At 35.7% G+C, this 21,977-nt stretch overlaps 1 protein-coding gene across 1 annotated transcript in view; it reads right to left on the reverse strand.

Annotated features, from left to right (window-relative positions):
* Positions 1-1,914: 1,914 nt before the first annotated feature.
* LOC144975381 (pleckstrin-like) overlaps positions 1,915-21,977 on the reverse strand; it is a 20,433-nt gene continuing 370 nt past the window's right edge. Inside the window, exons 2-10 of the mRNA XM_078919396.1 lie at positions 20,610-20,768; positions 19,741-19,866; positions 19,070-19,122; positions 17,557-17,648; positions 14,357-14,529; positions 12,088-12,240; positions 10,577-10,666; positions 6,278-6,365; positions 1,915-4,170 (exon numbers count right to left, since the gene is read on the reverse strand). Of these exons, the coding sequence (XP_078775522.1) occupies positions 4,001-4,170; positions 6,278-6,365; positions 10,577-10,666; positions 12,088-12,240; positions 14,357-14,529; positions 17,557-17,648; positions 19,070-19,122; positions 19,741-19,866; positions 20,610-20,768 (1,104 nt within the window). The 3' untranslated portion in view covers positions 1,915-4,000. The remainder of the gene's footprint in view (positions 4,171-6,277; positions 6,366-10,576; positions 10,667-12,087; positions 12,241-14,356; positions 14,530-17,556; positions 17,649-19,069; positions 19,123-19,740; positions 19,867-20,609; positions 20,769-21,977) is intronic.

Genomic DNA, 21,977 nt, shown 5'->3' on the forward strand with positions numbered 1-21,977 from the left:
TTGCTTGCTTGTGTTTCAACGTATCATTTACGTCTAATTGATTATGTGGACCTTTAAAACCTACAAATTTTTTACACAATGATAAGAAATCATATATTATTGTGACCTCTTGAATGGATATCTACATATCACATCAAGTAACAATCTCGCTAAAAATGTCATTAATGAGAATATAATATTTACATCCTTATAGTTCCTTGACATAACGACAAAATAGACAAAAGACGCTCTGCTATTACATTTAGAAACATTGTGCAATGTTATATATAAATCAACGAATGGTGAATTGAGAGGATCAGAGTAAAAAGTTGGCACTAAAGAAACTTTTCAAAATCGAAATCTGTCATTTACAAATTGAAGTGAAAATATATTAGCTTCTATCATTAAAAAAACAAACTATTTTCTTGATTAATGCTTTTTTTTCTCTTCTTTAGAATAATAAATGAATGTGTGTCGTCTGTTTGTGATATTTTAGATTGCCATTCTCTTGAATCTGTGAAGCACTAGAGCATGACCTAGTCATGGTCATGCGCTATACAAAAGCTATATATTATTATTAATGCTAATTTGCCTCTGTTGCAAACCGTTTAAAAACTAAAATTGTCGACAAACAACAAAACTCTAAATATCCATTTAATTCATTATAAGAATGACAGACTCCAAATATCTATTTTATTCATTATAAGAATGACAGACTCCAAATATCCATTTAATTCATTATAAGAATGACAGACTCCAAATATCTATTTTATTCATTATAAGAATGACAGACTCCAAATATCCATTTAATTCATTATAAGAATGACAGACTCCAAATATCCATTTAATTCATTATAAGAATGACAGACTCCAAATATCTATTTTATTCATTATAAGAATGACAGGCTCCAAATATCCATTTTCTTCATTATAAGAATGACAGACTTCAAATATTCATCTAATTCAGAACAAAAAAGTAAAAAAAAGAAATTAAAAAATTTATAAATAAAATTAAATGACAGAAAAACAAACATTTCTAATTCACACAGGCACGGGATGAAGACAGTTGGTCACGTACTTTTTCTTCTTTTGTTTTTGTGTGTTTGTTTATTGGCTTTCAAGGGTTCAAACTGCACTTGTAATACTTCTTCCTCACCAAATATTTGATTTTTGTCCAATCAAAAGCATCAAAAGTACACTATCAGCGGAAGACTTACAACCAACTTTGACTCATTTAATGCAGCAAGTCTACTGATCCGATACATAAAATCTGCAATGACTATACAGAAAGAAAAAAGGAATATCCCACCTTTTTTTTAATAATAAACACATTCAGTTAAAATCGATGAATAAAACAAAAAAAATTATTTTTCATGTTCTCTTTTCCTCGACTATTCAGTTGTTTCTCTTTTCCTGACAACCTGACAACATCATTGATTTAGTGAGAAAGTTTTAAAACTCATCATGAGCGAGAGGAGTGAGTGGTGGAGAAGGGCTTAGTTACATGTTTCAGATAGTACCAATCATTTATACTGCCCTCTACAATAAATAATAATAATATTCAAACACTACTAACCATTGATAAGAAACTTACATTGTCAACACACTAAAATCCCTCAAAAACCAGAGTAATTTTGGTCACAAATCAAAACATTACATGAGGCCAGACCTCCAAACTGCTACGAAAAATGAGTAAAATTACGAAATTTCAGCTCCAATTTAAGAAGTCTATGTGCATTACTTAGTCATTAAAACTTACTGAAAATGAAAGTAGATGTCAGAGTACATGATTCTTAGGATTTTGAAGTGTTATTTAATCATTGTCAGGGGAAATAGTTGTTCATTAAAATTTATTATAGCGACTAGTCCAAAGGTGAAAATTTTGCATTTTTTTTTCATTTTCTGAAAGAATATGATCTGCAGAGCATTTTAATCTTTATTTGAAGTAAATCGGGTGATTTTTCATGAAGTTATGGTCAGATGTTTGGAAAAGGTATCCAGCAACTTTTCTCAAATTTCATACTTTTTCAACTTGACTAGATGTAAAAAATATTTAGAAGTGAAACTACGCTTTGATAGTACCCGAAGATGCCGGCAGGCGATTACTATAATAACTAAAAAAAAAACAACCCCCGGAATTTCCGGCATATGTCGGCAAACTTTCACCTATGGATCTGCCTATTTGAAAATTTAAAAAATTATAATTTTTGGGATATAAAGTTGTAGTCACAATAGTTGACTTTAAAAATAAACAAATTACCCTCACAAGTATTTAATGACACTTCAAAATCCTTAAAATTATATAGTCGTATCATCAACTTTCATTTTCAATAAATTTTAATGACTTAAGAGATGCTCATGAAGTTCTGAAATTGAGGCAAAATTTAGTAATTCTACGAATTATGAATTATTCGTAATAGTAGGCAGATCTGAAATAATAATTTATTTGAAAAAAAAAAAGGAAAAAGGAAAATAATTTGTTTTCATCAGTTTGTCTGGGTTAAATAATGAAAAGAAAAATCCCCCAAAAACTGACAATCTAGCACCCTGGAATACTCTTCAACAGTCATGACGTCACTTCCCTCGTAATGACGAATGGTAACATAGTAACTGACTCTAAACTATTGGAACAATGGCGGATGCCCATATGAATTATTTCTCCGATGAGCGTATCCAGAGGAGAAAAACATAATAAATTATATGATCATGTTTTGACTTTTATACATTCTGATCACAAGACATATGAAAAGTTCAAGCCAGCATGAAGAATAATAAGTACCGATTTTCTTTGTTTAGCGCCACGATGGCCGCCGTTGCTGGGCGACGTGACATCAGACTATTGTATCCAATTGGGGTTCGCACCACTGACAAATTATTGATGCCAACCAACTCTCTCAGTATCTCATTCTTCAACTTTACATCTTAAAAAATCTTTTCTTTCTCTAACATACAAAATATACATTATTTAAAAAAACAACTTTAAATGAAAATGATCATTAATGCTGCTCATATTGTAATAGTTACAACAAACTTGTATTTATCAAAATTGTTCCAGACAAGGTTAATATTTTGCAGTACAAAATAGTTTATATTATTAAATAATGACTATGCATATCTTGATTAACTGTGGACGTTAAAGTTACAATGCCCGATAAAAAAGCATGATGAAAGTGATAAATCAAGACGCCCAACAATGAAAAACTAGAATAGAAGCTTCAATTTAATTCAATAAGACAAATAATATGGACGATTCGGGTTTTGTTTTGTTTGTTTTTAAGGGTTTTGCAGCGCTTGCAACACATTAAGGTCATATCAGCACCAGTAAAAAGAAAGAAAATTGGATAGTAAAAACATTCTAGATGTACAATTAAAAGGACTTAAAGAAAAAGTAAGACAAAGGGGAATGGTACAAATAGAGGAACAGATGAAGATTCCAAGAGCACACTATCAGTTAGATTTCCCAAAAGTCTCATCCAGACATCAGCACAAGATCCTACAATGAGGAATACACTCAAATGTTTACAAATCACATGTTAAAAATAAATAAAAATAGCAGTATAGAACAGAGAGATGATTTCCAAGGAAAAAAAATATTATCTCCCAAAACCATAACCATACATTCAACTGTTTCCCTCCCAGCCAAGGTCCGGACAAAACTAAGTAGACTCATTCCAAGACAAAGACAGAAAGCAATTGGAAAACAGATATAGTAGGATAGAAGACACAAGCTAGTACCTCCCTGCCCACTTTGGAAGGTCAGGAACAATTCGGGTTTTCCCTTTATCAATAAAACACGATGAATAAGACACTGACGACGATTGTGAGATGAGGCGAAGGCCATGACCATTCGTCTTTATCATCTTATCAATTGTGTTTTGTTAACAAAGGGGAAACCCAAAACATTTACTTCATTTGTCTAAGTGAATTGAACTGAAACGTAACTTGTATTGTATTTTTTCATTGTTATTAGCTTCAAATCGAGATAAAGCACATCAACACAATTTTGCTTTCCCCTCATCCATCAGTCTTGCGTTGACAGTCTTGAGCAGATGTCATTAACAACCGTCATCCACTCAACTTTCTCTTGTTCGTCTTTCATCCTGAATGTGAATGATTTTCCTTTCTTTGTCCGAATCACCAGACTGAAACGAGGACCTTTTGTAGGATCAGAACCACTCCCATCCAGATTTCCTAAAAATGGAGAGAAGGTATAATTAAAAACGATACTTTGGGTATCATACAGCGCAATCAATATCCACTAACCATACTAAAAAAGCTTTAAAATGGGGTCTGGTCCCCAAGCCAACAGTTACAGATAAAATGAAGGAATATTTCCTGAAAAGTGGAGAGAAGGTGTAAGGAAAATCGATACTTTGAGTATTATACAGCGCAATCAATATCCACTAACCATGATCAAAGAGCTTTAAAAGCTTTCCCGGCCAACAGTTACACATAACATGAAGGAAGAGATTTGATGCCAGTTGGGCCATTTTATAATTCTTTTTTTTTGACAGAGACGAAACTATTAACAGCCATGTACTCATTTTACACATGAGTTAAGTAAGAGAATGTTAAGAAAAGAGTCCTTTCCAAGGACTCAACTTTGCACTGCTCAAAAAGGGACTTGAACCCTGGACCAAAAAATCCCAAGGCAAGTATCATATGACAATAAGACAAAGCCACACAAAATTTGAATTATTGAAAAAACATACTAGTACTATCCAAAAGATAGCAGGTAATTGTTAATATACTACATAAATCAGGATTGACTCTCTGTCTATACCTCTGCACCAGTCTTATGATTTCGACATCAAAAAATAAAAAAATAAATAATTGATATGTAAATAACAGAGCTTCCAGTGTCAATTTTTTTTCCTGAAAAAAGGAGGAAATTTACAGATGATTAAAAAATATGACATATCTATCAGCAGACTACTTAAAGTCAGTAAACATATTAAAAAAAACAAACAAACTGGAGCATATCAAAAGCACAATATCCACTTAACGTGCTCAAAGTGCTTTACAAGGGGTCCTCAGCCAACAGCAACATGTAGGACAAGACATGGCGCTTGTTAGACGATATTATTTATTTTTCTTTCCGACAGAGACAATTTGGTCAACCAGGTACTTGTTTTACACTAGAGTATGGTGACATAATGTGAGTAAAGAACCTTTTCAAAGGACTCAACTATGCACCTCTCAAAACAGGACTCGACCCACGACCTTCCTGATTCCTATCTGAAGATGAGTGCCGCACTAAAAACCCCAGTTTTTCAGTTATGTCATGCAAGGGTGCACATAGTTTTTTTTTTTTTTAGAGGCATTATGCACACGCTGGCAGGAATCACCATCAACACTCAAGGGGTTGAGGAGCCAGTTCATTGGAATAGCAGAAAATCAAAATAACGGACATTTAGCAGCTAATTAGCGGACATTCGGCAGTTATGAAATAAAGATTTATAGAAGTCCTTCAGAGTCGTTAGGCCTATGGAGCCGGATGTTAATTCCAGTTTCCATAGCATGAAACAGACAATAGCAATTGCTTGCTATTTCTTGGTTAGGACACTAGTCAAACGTAGAATACTTTCTGCTGAGTCTAAAAGATCTAGCTACCCAATCACTGCTAGTTGGACAAGGGGTTCAGAAAAAACTCCCAAATGAACTCAACTTCACCTGTGCTCTATCTCCATCCCTTTACGTGTGAAGTGAGTGCTCTACCAACAGAGCAATCGAGACCCCCTAAAGAGTCACGGAGTCCTACCTCTTGTGTTTTATGTTTTTAAGGGTTTAACAGCGCTTGCAACACATTTAGGTTATATCAGCGCCAGTAAAAAGGAAGAAAATGGGATAGTAAAAAGTTCTAGAATTACAATTAAAGCACCCAAGAGAAAGTAAGACAAAGGGGAACTGGGAACAAATAGGGATCAGATGTAGATTCCAAGAGCATATCACCAATGTACTTAGTTTGGGATCACCTATAAGTCTCATCCGGACACAAAAACAAGATCCAACAAAGAGGAATACACTCAAATGCTTACATTATACATTCAAAATAATATAATAATACACCACAGAGAGATGATTTACAAGGAAAAAATATCATCTCCCAAAACAATAACTATGCATTTGACTGTTTCCCTCCCAGGCAGGACTCGGGCCAGGGCCAGGACAAAACCAAGTAATCTCATTCCAAGACAAAGACAGAAAGCAATCGGAAAACAGACATAAGGGATAGAAGACGCAGTAAGTGCCTCCCAGCCCACTATGGGAGGCCAGGAACCCCACCCCAGAGTCCTACCTTTATTTGAAGATGGAGGCTTGATAACTTCAGTAACTTTACAAGAGTCTAAAGATATCAAAGTGGACGGATACTTGTCATCAACATTCTGCAATAAAAGTTTTTTAAATATGGACGAAAACTTTTAATCAAAACACACATACTACCTACACAATCCAATACTTGATTAAATCACATAGAATGTCAAAAAAATAACTTGAAAGAAACAGGATTTCGAATCCAAATTCATTAACATGCTGAGCTAGACAATTTACCTGATGAGCTGAACAACTCCTAATTATTATAATAATAAAAACAACAACAACAACAACGATAATAATAATAATAATAATAATAATAATAATAATAATAATAATAATAATAATAATAATAATAATAATAATAATAATAATAATAATAGCCGTGCGGCTATGTGGTCTAGTGGTATGACACTCGCTATCGGATCGGAAGGTCCTGGATTCGACCCTTGCGCTCGGTGCATAGTTGAGTCCTTGGAAAAGGCTCTGTATAAAATTAGTACCTGGTTGTTAACAGAGTTGTCTTTGTCCGAAAAATTGTAATATCGCCTAACAGGCGTTATGTCCCGTCCTACATGTTAAATGTTGCTGTTGACTAGGAACCCCTTGTAAAGCGCTTTGAGCACATTTAATGGATATTGCGCTATATAAAGCTCGATTTTAAAAAATAAAAAATAATCATTTAATAGCACCCATGTCCCGTGAAGACACAGCTCTAGCAGCTCATATGTCATGGCCAGAATCGTCACTGATGATGTTACTAAAGAGAACCCCCCGAGAGATTGCTCATCAGTTCAGGAACGGGCATCTGTGATTGTAGTGAAGGAAAATAAGGCTGCTCAAAGAATGCAACAGCAAGAGACGATTTTTGAACTTGGTACCACACCTCTGCTGACTAAACTGTATTGACCCCTGACAGAGCTGAGGAAAACTACAATGTTCCTTCTCCATACTTGACATTCAAACATGAAGACATCATGAGGGGGAGCGAAAGAAGAAGGAGAAGTAGAAAAAAATTGTATCTAGTGTCTGTGATCAGATAAATTAAACCCATGTTTTATACTTATATATGACTTGCAGTTTAAAGTAAAATACCTCACCCTAATTACCCCTCGGTTTTGTTTATTTTTAAGGGTTTTACCGCGATTGCAACACATTTAGGTCATATCAGCGCTAGTAAAAAGGAAGAAAATGGGATAGCAAAAATTTCTAGAATTACAATTAAAGCTACCCCCCAAGAAAAAGTGAGAGAAAGGGGAAATAGGTTAAAATAGAGAACAGATGTACATTCCAAGAGCACACTATCAGTGTACTTAGTTTGAGATCGCCTAAATGTCTCATCCTGACACAAGCACAGGATCCCACTAAGAGGAACACACTCAAATGTTTACAAATATATATATGTAAAACAAAATTAATACCGTGCATGACAGAGAGACGATTTACAAGACAAAAAATATCATCTTCCAGAACTCTACCTTTACATTCAGCTGCTTCCTTCCCAACCTGGGTACCCAGCTAGGGCCAGAAAAAACAAAACAAAACAAGTAATCTCATTCCAAGACAAAGAAAGGAAGCTTGTTGGAAAACAGATATTAGGAGATAGAAGATACAGTTAGCACCTCCCTGCCCACTATGGGAAGTCAGGAACCCCACCCAGAATTACCCCTTTAAAAACCCTATAGAAATGAAACTCCCAGAACATCTCGTCTCAAATCCAGAAAAGCCCTTTTACCATTCAGAACTTCGATATTGGGGAAGCCTGGAGGGAATATTGGACAAATATCATGCGCAAGGGAAATGGGGTAATCAAAAACCCAACAGAACTTATGCCGGGCTTCGGGAATGGTAATCGAAAACAGTGGGTTGCATCAACCGACTGTCCGCACTGTCAGGGAATGCCAGAGACAGCATACCACATAATCCTACACTGTCCTGTGACGGGATTGGTGGGAGGTTTTTTCCTAAACTGCTGTGACGAATTGAAAGAATGGCAGGAAACTACCTGTGTGGAGATGTAGCCATATGTTACTATTATTTTAAAGTATCTAAATCAACATGGCATAATGCCTTTTTGAAACTTAAAAATATTTTAAAGGGATTTACGGTGATAGTGATACTTTTAGGTCATTTCAGCACCAGTAAAAAGGAAGACGATAGGGGAAAAGTTGTATTGTAGATTTGAGGTTAAAACCACCAAAAAAGAAAAAAAAAAGTCAGACAAAGAGGGCTGGTTCAAATAGGGGACGGAGGATTCCACTATCAATGTCAATAAAGTGCATATGTTGATATTACCTAAAAGTCCCACCCAGGCCATAAGCAAAGGATCCAGCTAGGAAAAATACACTTATATGCTAATAAAGTTGTTTTTTTTTCTTTTTCTTTTTTCTTTTAAGGGTTTTACCACACTTCCAAAACATTTAGGCCATTAAAGGAAGAAAATGGAATAGTCAAAAAATTCTAAATTGACCATATGAGAAAAGTAAGACAAAAGGGAATCCTTCAAATAGGGAACAGGTGTAGATTCCACACGAGTAGTTTGACCTAAAAGTCTCGTACAGACACAAGCACAGAATCCAACTAAGAGAAATACACTTGCTTATACTCAAATGCTTATACTTATAGATCAATATGCATTCAAAAAAAAAAAAATAAAATACAACAGTGCATAACAGATTTACAAGGAGAAATAAAAATTATTTCCAAAATCTATATAGCTATATATTTAATTGTTTCCCTCTCAGCCAAGGACTATGGTCAGGGTCAAGACAAAACTGTAATTTCATTCCACGACAAAGAGAGAAAGCAAGATGGAAAAAAAAGATATAGGGGGATAGGAAAAATAACAAGTGATCTCTCTGCCCACTATGGAAGGTCAAAAAACCCTGCCCAGTTCTTACAAAGTACAACTTATTTTCAACTGGGAATGATAATAATGATAACAAAGCATAAGAGAAATGATTCACAAAGAAATACAATCACCTCTAAAAAAAGGAACAATGCATTTGACTGCTTCCCTCTCAGCCAAGGACTATGGTCAGGGTCAAGACAAAACTGTAATTTCATTCCACGACAAAGAGAGAAAGCAAGATGGAAAAAAAAGATATAGGGGGATAGGAAAAATAACAAGTGATCTCTCTGCCCACTATGGAAGGTCAAAAAACCCTGCCCAGTTCTTACAAAGTACTTCAACTGGGAATGATAAAAATGATAACAAAGCATAAGAGAAATGATTCACAAAGAAAAACAATCACCTCTAAAAAAAGGAACAATGCATTTGACTGCTTCCCTCTCAGCTAAGGATCCCCCCCCCCCCCAAAAAAAAAAAAAAAAAAAAAAAAATATCAATCTTGTAAAAAGACAGAGCAACATGGAAAGGATAAGCAGATGTAGGGGGATGGAAGACATGACAAAAGTGACCATGAGAGGTCAGTAGCCCCGCTCACTTTTTCAGACGGTAGGTAAGTCCCAGTTGGTCATATCTAATAGACATTTTTGGAGAGAAAAATAAAGTGAGTGACCACGACCCATATAAAAGGTGACAACACAAAAAAAACAATATTTCAGCCTTTGGGTATCCTCATGCGACAGACAAAACGCGCAGATAAAGAGATTTTAAATAAAAAAAGTATTTTACAAAAATAATAATCATGAATTCAAATTACAGAGGGACGTTATTCATTCAATAACCCTTTCCTTACCAGCCATTTAAAGAATTTTCCCCAAAAATTTCACACCCACCCAACACAAAAATGTTTTTTTTTCCTCTCACTCAATCAGAAAAGCAACAAATACATTCTATGCATAACATTGATCAGCAAAACTGAACTCTACAACACAGTATCATGTTTTTATAGCTATAATAACATATTTTTCTTTAAATTGTGTGATTTATACAAGAAATCTGAATGATAAAAGTGCTGGTTGGATCGTAATGAATGTGACGATTTTCGTATGGTTGGTCAAAAAAAAAGAAAGAAAAAAAGTCCTTCAGAGCCATTCAGCCCATGGAGCCGGAATTTATCCCGCTTTCTATAGCGTGAAACGGACAATAGCAATTGCTTGCTATCCTTTGGATAGGATGCTAGTCTATCGCAAAGTACTTTCCGCCAAATCTAACAGACTCAGCTACCCATTCACTGTTGGATAGACAGGGGGGTCAGAAAAAATCTCGACTGCACCCGGGATCGATCTCGGTCCCTTTGCGTGTGAAGCAAGTGCTCTACCAACTGATCTATCGGGACCCCATGGTTGGTAAGGAGAGGTTTAAACATTGACTTACTGCTGCAAACATTGCTCTGTAGTACTGCAAACTTGGGGGACTCTCCCTGGCTAAGACTTTGACAATCTTCCAACCCTTCCTCATTGTGCGCTGCAACCCGACACGAAAAAGAAGAAGATATAAAAACATTAAAAAGATACTAACTAAAACTAAACAGTTTAAAATGATAAAATTGCTCATTCAATTCGATGATGCAGCAACAATTCCACATGCTAAGCATTATATATATATATATATATATATATTTAAAAAACACACCCTTTGATTGCCTAAGCATTCCATGAGGGAATATAGATAATCCATCAACTAAACGGCTAATGTCAACAAGAATCACCCAAGTTGTCTAAAGTGGGCAAATTGGGGGTTAATAATCTTACCCAAGGAAAAAACATGAAGTGCCTGAAGCAAGGCTTGAACCCAGAATCTTCCAAGTCACAATGCAATGCCTTATTCCCTTAAGAAAATAGCCTGTTTCAATTGGGGCTTGAACCTCAGACCTCTTGATTACCGTTCCATTACACCACAGAGGTTACCCATTATTATGTTCTTTATTCGGGTAGATTTACTAATAATCATACTTTTTATTGTGCGGCTATGTGGTCTTGTGGTATGACACTCGCTTTCAGATTGGAAGGTCCTGGGTTCGAGCCTCGCTTGGTGCATGTTTGAGTCCTTGGAAAAGACTCTTTACTCACATTCTCTCACAGTACTCATGTGTAAAATGAGAACCTGGCCGTCAACCGCGTTGTTTCTGTCTGAAAAAAATTGTAAAATCTTCTAACAGGTGTCATGTCTCATCCTACATGTTAAGTGTTGCTGTTGGCCAGGGCCCCCTGTAAGCGCGTTTAGCACGTTCAGCGGATATTGCGCAATATAAAAAGCTCAATTTTTATTCCCTTGAAATTTGCATTCATATACGGTGTCAAACCCACCCAGCAACTCCGTCACAATACATATGTCAATTGGGTTCTCTTATAAAAACTTTTATTGCAGTTCAGGCATTAAGCTGAAAATTATATCCACTCCCCCCCCCCCCCCCCCCCCCCTAACCTAATCACCCCCAAGAGAAAGAAATTGTGCAAAATGCCTTTCCAAGGGTTCAGTTGTTGTCTATAGCTTTAAAGTATTTGTTTTAAATGAAAGGTTCAGAGTGTGTGTGCTTTTTATAAAGCGCTTAGAGCCTATGTATGGATGATTATTATTATTATTATCATTATTATTATTATTATCATTATTACTATTATTATTGTTATTATTATTATTATTATTATTATTATTATTATTATTATTATTATTATTATTATTATCATAATTATTATTATTATCATCATTATCATTACTATTATTATCATCATTATTATTACTACTAAAATCATTATAATAAAGTCAAAACACCCATATATGATTTAACCATCTTACCACAAAGAGAATCACTTCATATCTCATTTTGATGAGGAAATTATTAATCAACAATGTTTAGCATTATAAATCTACTCAAACGGATGATTCACCTTTTTGGATAAAAATCCTTCCTTGACAGCCTTTGATTTCTTAACTTTGAATTCATCCTTATCAGCTGTGTCATCCTCATCTTCCGATGAACTTGAGTCGCTGTCTGTGCTGTCGTAGAAACTGTTCCTTTTGGCGCCTAAGTTAATGGAAGTCTGTCAAAGACGAAACAAAAAAAACAAAAAAAAACATACACAATAGTGAAGAAAAGTTGTGAATGAATGTCACCCCTTTTCCTTTTTCGGTTCTAAAATCCTTGAAAGTTTGTATACAACCAGTCCCTCAGAGAAATAATAATGATTAGGTTGCATTTTCAATCATAAGGTGGCATAAACTATTTCAGTACATGGTTTCTACAGCAATTCCATTTTGAAATTCAAGGAGTTTTCAAGGTGATTTTTTAATATTTTTAATTCAAGGATTAAAACAACACATTATCCCTTCAGTGCTTAATTTCTCAGCTAGTGGGGACAACTCAACTCTTTAATTGCTGGTTCCATAGTAGTGTAAGGGCCTAAAATTCACTTTTTTTTTCAACTTAGCTGAAGATATCAACGCATTTGATTGAAAAATAATTTACATGTTATTAAAATACGTTGCCTTTGCTGCCATTTTGTCAACTATTCCTTTTTCAGGATGTGGTGGTTGTAGTAGTGGTGGTAGGGATGGTGATGTGGTGGTTGTAGTAGTGGTGGTAGGGATGGTGATGTGGTGGTTGTAGTAGTGGTGGTAGGGATGGTGATGTGGTGGTTGTAGTAGTGGTGGTAGGGATGGTGATGTGGTGGTGGTTGTAGAGGTATTAGGGATGGTGATGCGGTGGTGGTTGTAGTAGTGGTTTTAGGGATGGTGATGTGGTGGTTGTAGTAGTGGTTTTAGGGATGGTGATGTGGTGGTGGTTGTAGTAGTGGTATTAGGGATGGTGATGTGGTGGTGGTTGTAGTAGTGGTGGTAGGGATGGTAATGTGGTGGTTGTGGTAGAGGTATTAGGTATTTAGTAGTAGTATTAGGGATGGTGATGTGGTGGTGGTTGTTGTAGTGGTAGTGAAAGAAATGGTGATATGGTGGTTGTAGTAGTGGTAGGGATGGTGATGTGGTGGTTGTCGTAGTGGTGTTAGGGATGGTGATGCGGTGGTTGTAGTAGTGGTGATAGTAATCATGATGATGTGGCTGTAGTGGAGGTTGTAGAATAGGTGGTTGTAGTAGTGGTGTTAGGGATGGCGATGTGGTGGTTGCATAGTGGTGGTAGTAATCATGATGATGTGGTTGTAGTGGATGTTGTAGTGGAAGTTACAGTAGTGGTGGTAGTGACAATGGTGACGAATTGGTGGTGTCGTGGCTGTAGTTGTGGTGTTAGTGATGAAGATGATGTAGTGGTATTAAAGATGGTGATGTGATGGTGGTTGTAGTAGTGGAGGTAGAGATGATGATGTGGTGGTGGTTGTAGTCGTGGAGGTAGGGATGGTGATGTGATGGTGGTTGTAGTAGTGGGGGTAGGGATGATGATGTTGTGGCAATAATGATGATGAAATGGTGGTGGTGGTGGTGGTGGTGGCAGTGATGGGGATGATGAATTGGTGGTGGTTGTGGTGGTAGTAATGATGACGATGATGATGATGATGATGATGTGGTGGTAGTTGTTGTAGTGGTTGTAGTTGTGAATTATTAATGAAATTTAAATTGACAAATAAAAACAAAGAATTCCTAACATCGGAGAAAATTAGATTTAAAGTAAAAAAACAAATTACAAACCAATTTACCAAGATAGAGGATTGAATTTAATTAAAATCCATTTCTTTTTTTTTTTTTAATGGGGAAAAGGCTATTTGAAATAAATCTCACCTTTAAAGGGTTAAAAACAAAATAAATCAGTTATCTCATAAAATCAAAAGCCTTTAATAACTGTATCAATTTTAAAAAATGTTTTAACTCTTTCAGCGCCATTGGCAGCACTGTGCGGCCAGAGAAGAATCTGTTCTACTAGCCAACGGCCGCACAGAGCAGCTGGTCTTGAAAGGCAAAAATAATAATGTAATCCAATCCTGCTTTCTACAAAAAGTACTATAAATTGAACCAATGGTATCATTTCTTTCATCAGAACATTCAATTGGCCCTAGGGGGGTATTTCAACTGAGATTTTGCCCCGAATTCGAATGTCGCTTTGTCTTAGCTTGTCGTTCCCATGCTGCCTCAATCGGGTGTCAGCCATTTTGTGACGGAAATGCGAATATAGCCTCAGCGCTGAAAGAGTTAAATCAATATATTTTTACTCACAAATCTGTAAAGCTTGTCACTGTCGCTGAATTTTGAGGAGATTCCACTTGTGCCATCCTTTATATCCACCTCTTGGACATGGCCCAGTTTCAACAGCGCTTGGCCCATGGCAGACCCATTGGCCCGATTACGAACAAGAGACCAACGCAACAACCAGTCTACAATGGTTCTACCTGTGTTGGGTAAAACACACACACACACGTAAAAATACAAAAAAAAAAAACCACATCCATTAATACATCTGTACAATGTTTGGTCTACAATGTGTATCAATCATTTTATATCTAATTGCCTATCCTTTCCTTCAATTAATGGAGAATAAAAATCGAAATATCTGATTTTTTATTTCTTACTTCAGTATTCAAACATGACTAGGAATTAAAAATCATAACACAGTGAACCTTGACAGACCACAACAAAATAACAAAATAATTGTAAGTTTTTATCAATTTAAAATTTGAATTTCAAACAAATAAATCAATATTTAGTATCAAACCAAATTCCATAATTCCAACCATTGCCTTATTTACTTGTTTAATAACTTTAAAATGCTTTTATATTTGTTGTTTAGTATATCATTTTCATCATATAATCATTTCGTTTTTTTGTATATTAATAATTAATATTGTAAACATTCCACTTTCAAGTGTTGGTTTGGATAATCGAAATCTTAAAGAAAACAATTTGAACTTGACTGCTTCATGCCCCCTTCTCTCTCTCCCTCCTCCCCCAAAAACAATTGGTACAAAAAACATCTTTTAAAATCTCTATGAGATGATAATGTGCTGTGTGGAGTATTATGCAGGTAATAATAGTGGTGGTAGTAGTATCAGTTGAAGTGGCATTAGTAGTATCAGTAGTGGTTGTGGTCGTAGTTGAAGTAGTAGAAGTAGTAGTAGTAGTAGTAGTAGTAGTAGTAGTAGTAGTAGTAGTAGTAGTAGTAGTAGTAGTAGTAGTAGAAGTAAGTAGTATAGTAGTAGTTGAAGTGGTTGTAGTAGTAGCAGTAACAGTTGTAGAAGTAATAGTAGACGACGTAGTAGTAGTAGTAGTGGTAGTAGTAGTAGTAGTAGTAGTAGTAGTAGTAGTAGTAGTAGTAGTAGTAGTAGTAGTAGTAGTAGTAGTAGTAGAGGTAGTAGTAGTAGTAGTAGTAGAGGTAGTAGTAGTTAAGTAGTAGTAGTAGTAGTAGTAGTAGTGTGGTAGTAGTAGTAGTAGTAGTAGTAGTAGTAGTAGTTAGTAGTAGTAGTTAGTATATAGTTATTAGCAGTAAGTACTAAGTAGTAGTAGTAGTAGTAGTAGTAGTAGTAGTAGTAGTAGTAGTAGTAGTAGTAGTAGTAGTAGAGGTAGTAGTAGTAGTAGTAGTAGAGGTAGTAGTAGTAGTAGTAGTAGTAGTAGTAGTAGTTGTGGTAGTAGTAGTAGTAGTAGTAGTAGTAGTAGTAGTAGTAGTAATATTATTAGCAGTAAGTACTAAGTAGTAGTAGTAGTAGTAGTAGTAGTAGTAGTAGTAGTAGTAGTAGTAGTAGTAGTAGTAGTAGTAGAAGTAATAATAATAATAATAATAATAATAATAATAATAATAATAATAATAATAATAATAATAATAATAATAATAATAATAATAATAATAATAGTATTAGTAGTAGGGATCTTTCATAATTAACCGAAAAATGCCTGTAAAATCCGCGTTTTTTATGCTATCAACAAAATTCGTGCACGTGTTCATACCTTGACTCGTCCTTCATTTCTCTACGTAACAGCCAAGTCTGTCGACACACTTCAGCCAACACCGCACCATGGAATAGATACCCTCTCGGAAGAAATTTCCGTCTAGGTTTTGTAGCCATTTCCGCACATGGTCAACAAGCTCTTCATCGACATCAAAGCGCTTTCCTGCCAGCTCACGTTTCAGTGGCCCAAAGAGGTGATAATCAGATGGTGCGAGGTCTGGACTGTGAGGTAGGTGTGGCAAAATCTCCCATCCATATTTCTCTAGCCAACCTTGCGTCACTCGTGCTGTGTGGGGTGTAGCGTTGTCGTGTTGCAAAATGACCCCGTTGGTCAACTGCCCTAGGCGCTTTCTGCGAATGGCCTCCCTAAGCTTGTCAAGAGTTTGGCAGTACCTTGCAGCATTGATTGTTTCTCCAGGTTGTAAGTTTTCGACCAGAATAACACCACGACTGTCCCAGAAAACAGTTCCCATTATTTTCTTTGCTGACCGCATGACTTTGAATTTCTTCGCGACAGGTGAGGATGGATGTTTCCATGTCATCGAATCTTGCTTTGTTTCTGGGGTGCAATGGTGCAACCAAGTCTCATCACCGGTGACTATGATGTCAAGAAAAGTCACATCGTACCCTAGAAAGTCTCCGCCGGCGTTGGCAGTATGCCCGTGAACCTTGCGTGAGCTCTTGCTTCTTCTCAAAAGTTCCCTGCAGATGTCCAATCTTTGTTCTTTATGATTGTCTGTCAATTGCTTAGGAACCCATCTTGCGCTGACTTTTCTGTAGCCAAGTTCATCAAATACAATTCTATGGGCAGAAGTTTCCGAAATTTCAAGACTGCTTGCGATTTCATAAAGTTTCAACCTCCTGTCTTGACGAATAAGCTCATCAACTCGCTTCACATTGTCTTCTGACATCGCAGTTATCGAACGCCCTCTCCCTTCCCTGTCTGTCAAGTCGGAATGGCCGGCTTCAAACAAATTACACCAGTGATAGACTTGTGTACGGCTTATAACATGCTCACCATATACACTCTGAAGTTCTTTATGAATTTCGGTAGGATTCAGACTTTTGGCGTTCAAAAAGCGTATGACAGCTCTGATTTCCTCCTTTGACCAAGTTTCAAGGTGGGCCGCCATCTTTAAAATCGTCTAGAAATTCATTGTGCAAAATGATGCACTTCATAATTTCTGGGAATATCCGTAAGGAAATAAGGAATATCATGTCGTTTACAGAATTAAAAAATCTCCACTGGTTGCTGAGCAATGGGCATTTTTCGGTTATTTCTGAAAGAGCCCTCGTAGTAGTAGTAGTAGTAGTAGTAGTAGTAGTAGTAGTTGAAGTAGTAGTAGTAGAAGTAGTAGCAGTAGTAGTAGTAGTAGTAGTAGTAGTAGTAGTAGTAGTAGTAGTAGTAGTAGTAGTAGTAGTAGTAGTAGTAGTAGTAGGAGGAGGAGAAGTAGAAGCAACAATAGTTGTACCAACCTGTGAAGCAGTTTTTGAACACGTTACCACCCCTGAGGTGGTTATCGGCTTTGACCCCAGCGTCCGGATCTTGGATGGCTCCAATGATTTCACTGAGAAGATACAGTTTATTTCAAACATAAAACTTTTTCCATTACAACTTGTTAGATTACACTAAACTCAAAATCACATCCATACCTTATAAGTCACTCTTTAATAGCTTTGAGCAGTCAAACAATCTAAATATTGTTTCTCTTTCCCATCTCTTGTCATAAATATTAACTGAGAATATTTTGTTTAATCACAAAAACAGGTTTTAAGGCAAACATCATACTTAAAAAGCAATTGATGCTATGCCTTTAGGTACTACTCATAACATCCGCCAGCCGGATATAAAGTACCAACACATAAAACTATGTGTTACCTTGAGTGTTTACAGTCTGATTGATATAAATTTAGTGAGAACTAATAATCAAAATGGTAGTATAAAAACAACAATAAAGAGCTGAGTGATGGCAATTTTGTTCCTTCTAAGAAATAGTCGATTCAAACTAAATCATCTTTAAAAAATCAAATCCAAAGCGAATGCGACAATTCCATGCAGATCAAAACACCATTTTGTAATCATTTATTTATTTATTAATTATTATTAAGAAAAAAAAATATTTATTGTTTGTTTTTGTTGATGGATAAGATTGAGAATTTGCATCATGTGAAGCAGCTGATGGAGAGATGGATATATAAATTATGCTGCAGTGTAAAAGAAAATGATTTCTAAAATATAGATCTGTAAATGAGCTCTATGAAAATTGACTGAAACGCTTATTAATTCATGGTGGAAAAATCCAAAGAATAGAAATGAATAGTAAACAGCAAGCTCACTAGAGAAAAACAATGGAAGAAAACTAATTTGCGCAGCAATTAATTAGGCTATTTACCATTGCTCCTTATAATTTGGTACCCAATCAGTGAAGAAACTAGAAACGGTCAACCAGTTTGTTTACAATGTGAGGCAATCAAGATGTGCTTGTACCAATCATATAAATTTTGATTTGAAGGTGTCTACATCATGCACTTCCGGCATTCACATTTTACTTTTTCCTACTTTTACTTTCCACCAAGTAAATGTGGTCAATTTTGACTTAGACAAAGCAGTGAAATTTATCGTTCAGCGGCTCAGTTAAAATTGACTACCATTGGGATCACGACAGGTTTGGAAAGTGAAAAAATAATTTCACAAAGGCTGTGTGAAAATACACTGGGATGTGTTCAGACACGTCGCTTAGCCTTGGTAATATGTCCATCGGTAATATAAACGGCCCATAAGCTATGCGTAGCGCTGTGGAACATTCTTAATTACTTTACAGTCATTCAACTACGATTCATGAATTCTTTCTTTCTTTCCATTTTTAAAATACATATATTTAAATTTGACGAATTGACTGATTTCCATTTATTGACTGAGAATTTACAGGTCTAAAAATAAATAAAACTACAGATCTAGCACCAACTAAAAACAAGTAATACTCCATACCTGACATTTGCGTGTGCTCTAAAATCTTGGAAAACCATCTTATCTCTGGATGTCTGAAAGAAACAAAAATTCGGATAAATGGGACATCACCTGGAACAGCATAGACATCGCTGGACATCATCATGCTCTAGTCAGAGAATGATATTCTTTGTTCTTTAACATACATCTAAAAAATTGTAAAATAGGGGCTCATATTTTTAAAAAAAAAAGAGAGAACAAAATAAAACACGTTTGAACCTTTGGTCTTTGTCTGGGAACAATAAACAGTCACAAAAAAATACAATTACAGCATTTAAGATTTTAAAATTTAAAAAAAAAAAAGCAACAGTTGATTGAGTGTGAGTGTACGTGTGTGTGTGGGCATAGGGGTGGGGGGGGTGGGGGTAAGAGGGAGGGATAGATTACAAATGATACAGCATTGCTTATCTATAAAAAAATATGTGTAAATCAAGATGTGTACTTGGGAAAGTTTGTGTAATAAATGAAATGTCTATGCTGTCACAGATTCATAGACTGGTTATTTCCTCAAAATGGGCCCCATCACATCTGTCTCTTTCTTATCACTTCTTGAGTTCAGTTCAACAAAATGATCCTCCATTATCCTTCATAAAATTAAACATTTTGAATAGTCAATGCTGACATCTCTCCTCACACAATAATTTTTGGTATACCTTCATTGAGGTGCTGACCGAACGCAAAACTGCCCCAAAGACATGCGCCCACTGGTCTCTGTCATCAGATCCTCCAGCAATGAGGTAGAGCTCCTCTCCATCTGGTAAATGCAGTTTTAGAAGGCCCTGTGGAAAAAGAAAAAAAAAAATAAAGAAAAAAAAAATGAAGAAAAATTGGGTTGAAATCTTCTTCTTATTATTATCATTATGATAGTTATCATGACTATTTCAATTTCCAATTTAATAGTTGTGGTTGTGGGTCCCAGTTGTCTAATCATGCCCTTATCTCTGCCCTTCATTTATCATCCCACCAACTGGATCTACAGTAACACTTATGATATGGCTCAATCAATGAACCTACAAGTACAATTGGGTCTACAGTACGGTAATACTGATACTGCTATCTCAGTGATCCTACAAGTATAATTAAGTCTACAGTATTAATAATAATAATAATAATAATAATAATAATAATAATAATAATAATAATAATAATAATAATAATAATAATAATAATAATAATAATAATCACATCTGCTTAGTGCTTTTTGCTGAGGCCTCAAAGCACTTTACTTTTCCAAAGCCAGATATCTGAACAATCACACATACACGAAGCATGCACACACACACACACAAACCTGCTACTACACCACTGACACTTAAAATTGAAATCGAATCGAGCAGAGCCCTGACAAACACAGTGGCCTCCTGGCGCTACACACATCTTCCTTTCCACTAATGCAGTGACCCTACAACTACAAGTGCAATCTTTGGCTCTTCAGTGACACCAATAAAAGGAGAAATATAGTACTTTTATTATATTTATCCACCTATAACTGATATTTCAGGGAAGTAAACGTAAATATTACCTGTGTATTTACACCTATGGCATCAGTGCAAGGACAGACAATGGAACACCCATGTAAGGGCAAGGAGTCAATGATAATGCTTTTATTCTTCTTGTGGTGGTATATGAAGCTGTTCTCCTCAAGCACGCACCATCTGGTTTTCCATTTTTTTTGCACATTCTGAATTTTGTAAAAACAAGATGAACAAATCAAAATCAAGCCACAGGATTTAAGCCTCACATGAGTACTAAGCTGCTGGAAGCAATGAAATTTATACATGACTGCGGTTATTCTGATTCGAGTCTGAATAGTCTTCTGTGGCTCCACTACACATCATGTGCAATCAACAAGTTATTTGGAATAGTTCCTGTGGCAGTAGTTTTTTGTTTGTTTTGTTTTTGATTTGTGTGTGTGTGTGTGTGTGTGTGTATGTGTGTGTTATTTTGTTTTTATTAATTTGAGCGAAATCTATTATTGTCACCTGCTAGATCGTATTCAGTATCGCTCAGAAATTTTCGTCCTGATACTGACTGCACCAATTTTCGTAAGTTTCCTGTTGTGGCAACTTCAAATAAAAGTTAAAAAACAAACAGAAGTAATAAAAAAATGATATTGTATAAAAAGTTAAGCCCATTGGGGATTTAAACCCAGGACCATCCAGATCACAAACAGCTTATCCACTAAGCCCTGGATCCACTTGACTTCTGGAAATATTTAATCAACAACTTTTCACGATGTCCAAAAATTAAAATCAGGACAAGATAATACAATTTTCTGATAGTGTTAGTGTTAGTAGTGAGACGGGCAACAATCCTCCACAGTCACTCTGATATGGGAGGAACAGAATTCTTCTTCTTCTTATATCAGTTCCACTCTCTGCCCACTGCCCGCACTGTGTTTTCGCAGGCCGCAGGCACATTGGAGTTAAGAGTCCGAATAGCCATGATTCAGACTTCGTTTATACAATATTGAACAATGAACAATGACAAATTAGGGAGCAGGAACTGGTGTCAGATAGCTAATGATCTGAAAAATAAACGTGTATGAGACAGTGCCAGACAAAAAGCAATAAAGAAAAATACCAACAAAAAAAAACAAAAAAAACAAAAACAAACAAACAACAACAAAAAAACAAAAAAAAAAAAAAAGAAATCTGCCCTGAGGATCGGACCCTCAGACTCAGAATCAGAAGGAAAGCACAATTTTGAATTCTGAAATGGAAGAAGATAATTTTGAGTTAACTTTCAAGATAGACCTCGTCAAAAGTGATCTTACTTTACTTTAACTTTTTTTTTAAATTAAAAAAAAAACACTTTCTCACTCTCGACTCTCACAATCTCAATGACTCAAACTCAAACTCAATGATGATCAATGTCACAATACAGTGTA

The sequence above is a fragment of the Berghia stephanieae genome, chromosome 6 (assembly GCF_034508935.2).
Source record: "Berghia stephanieae isolate SIO BIC M18660-M18661 chromosome 6, UCSD_Bste_1.3, whole genome shotgun sequence".
Classification (NCBI taxonomy): domain Eukaryota; kingdom Metazoa; phylum Mollusca; class Gastropoda; order Nudibranchia; family Aeolidiidae; genus Berghia; species Berghia stephanieae.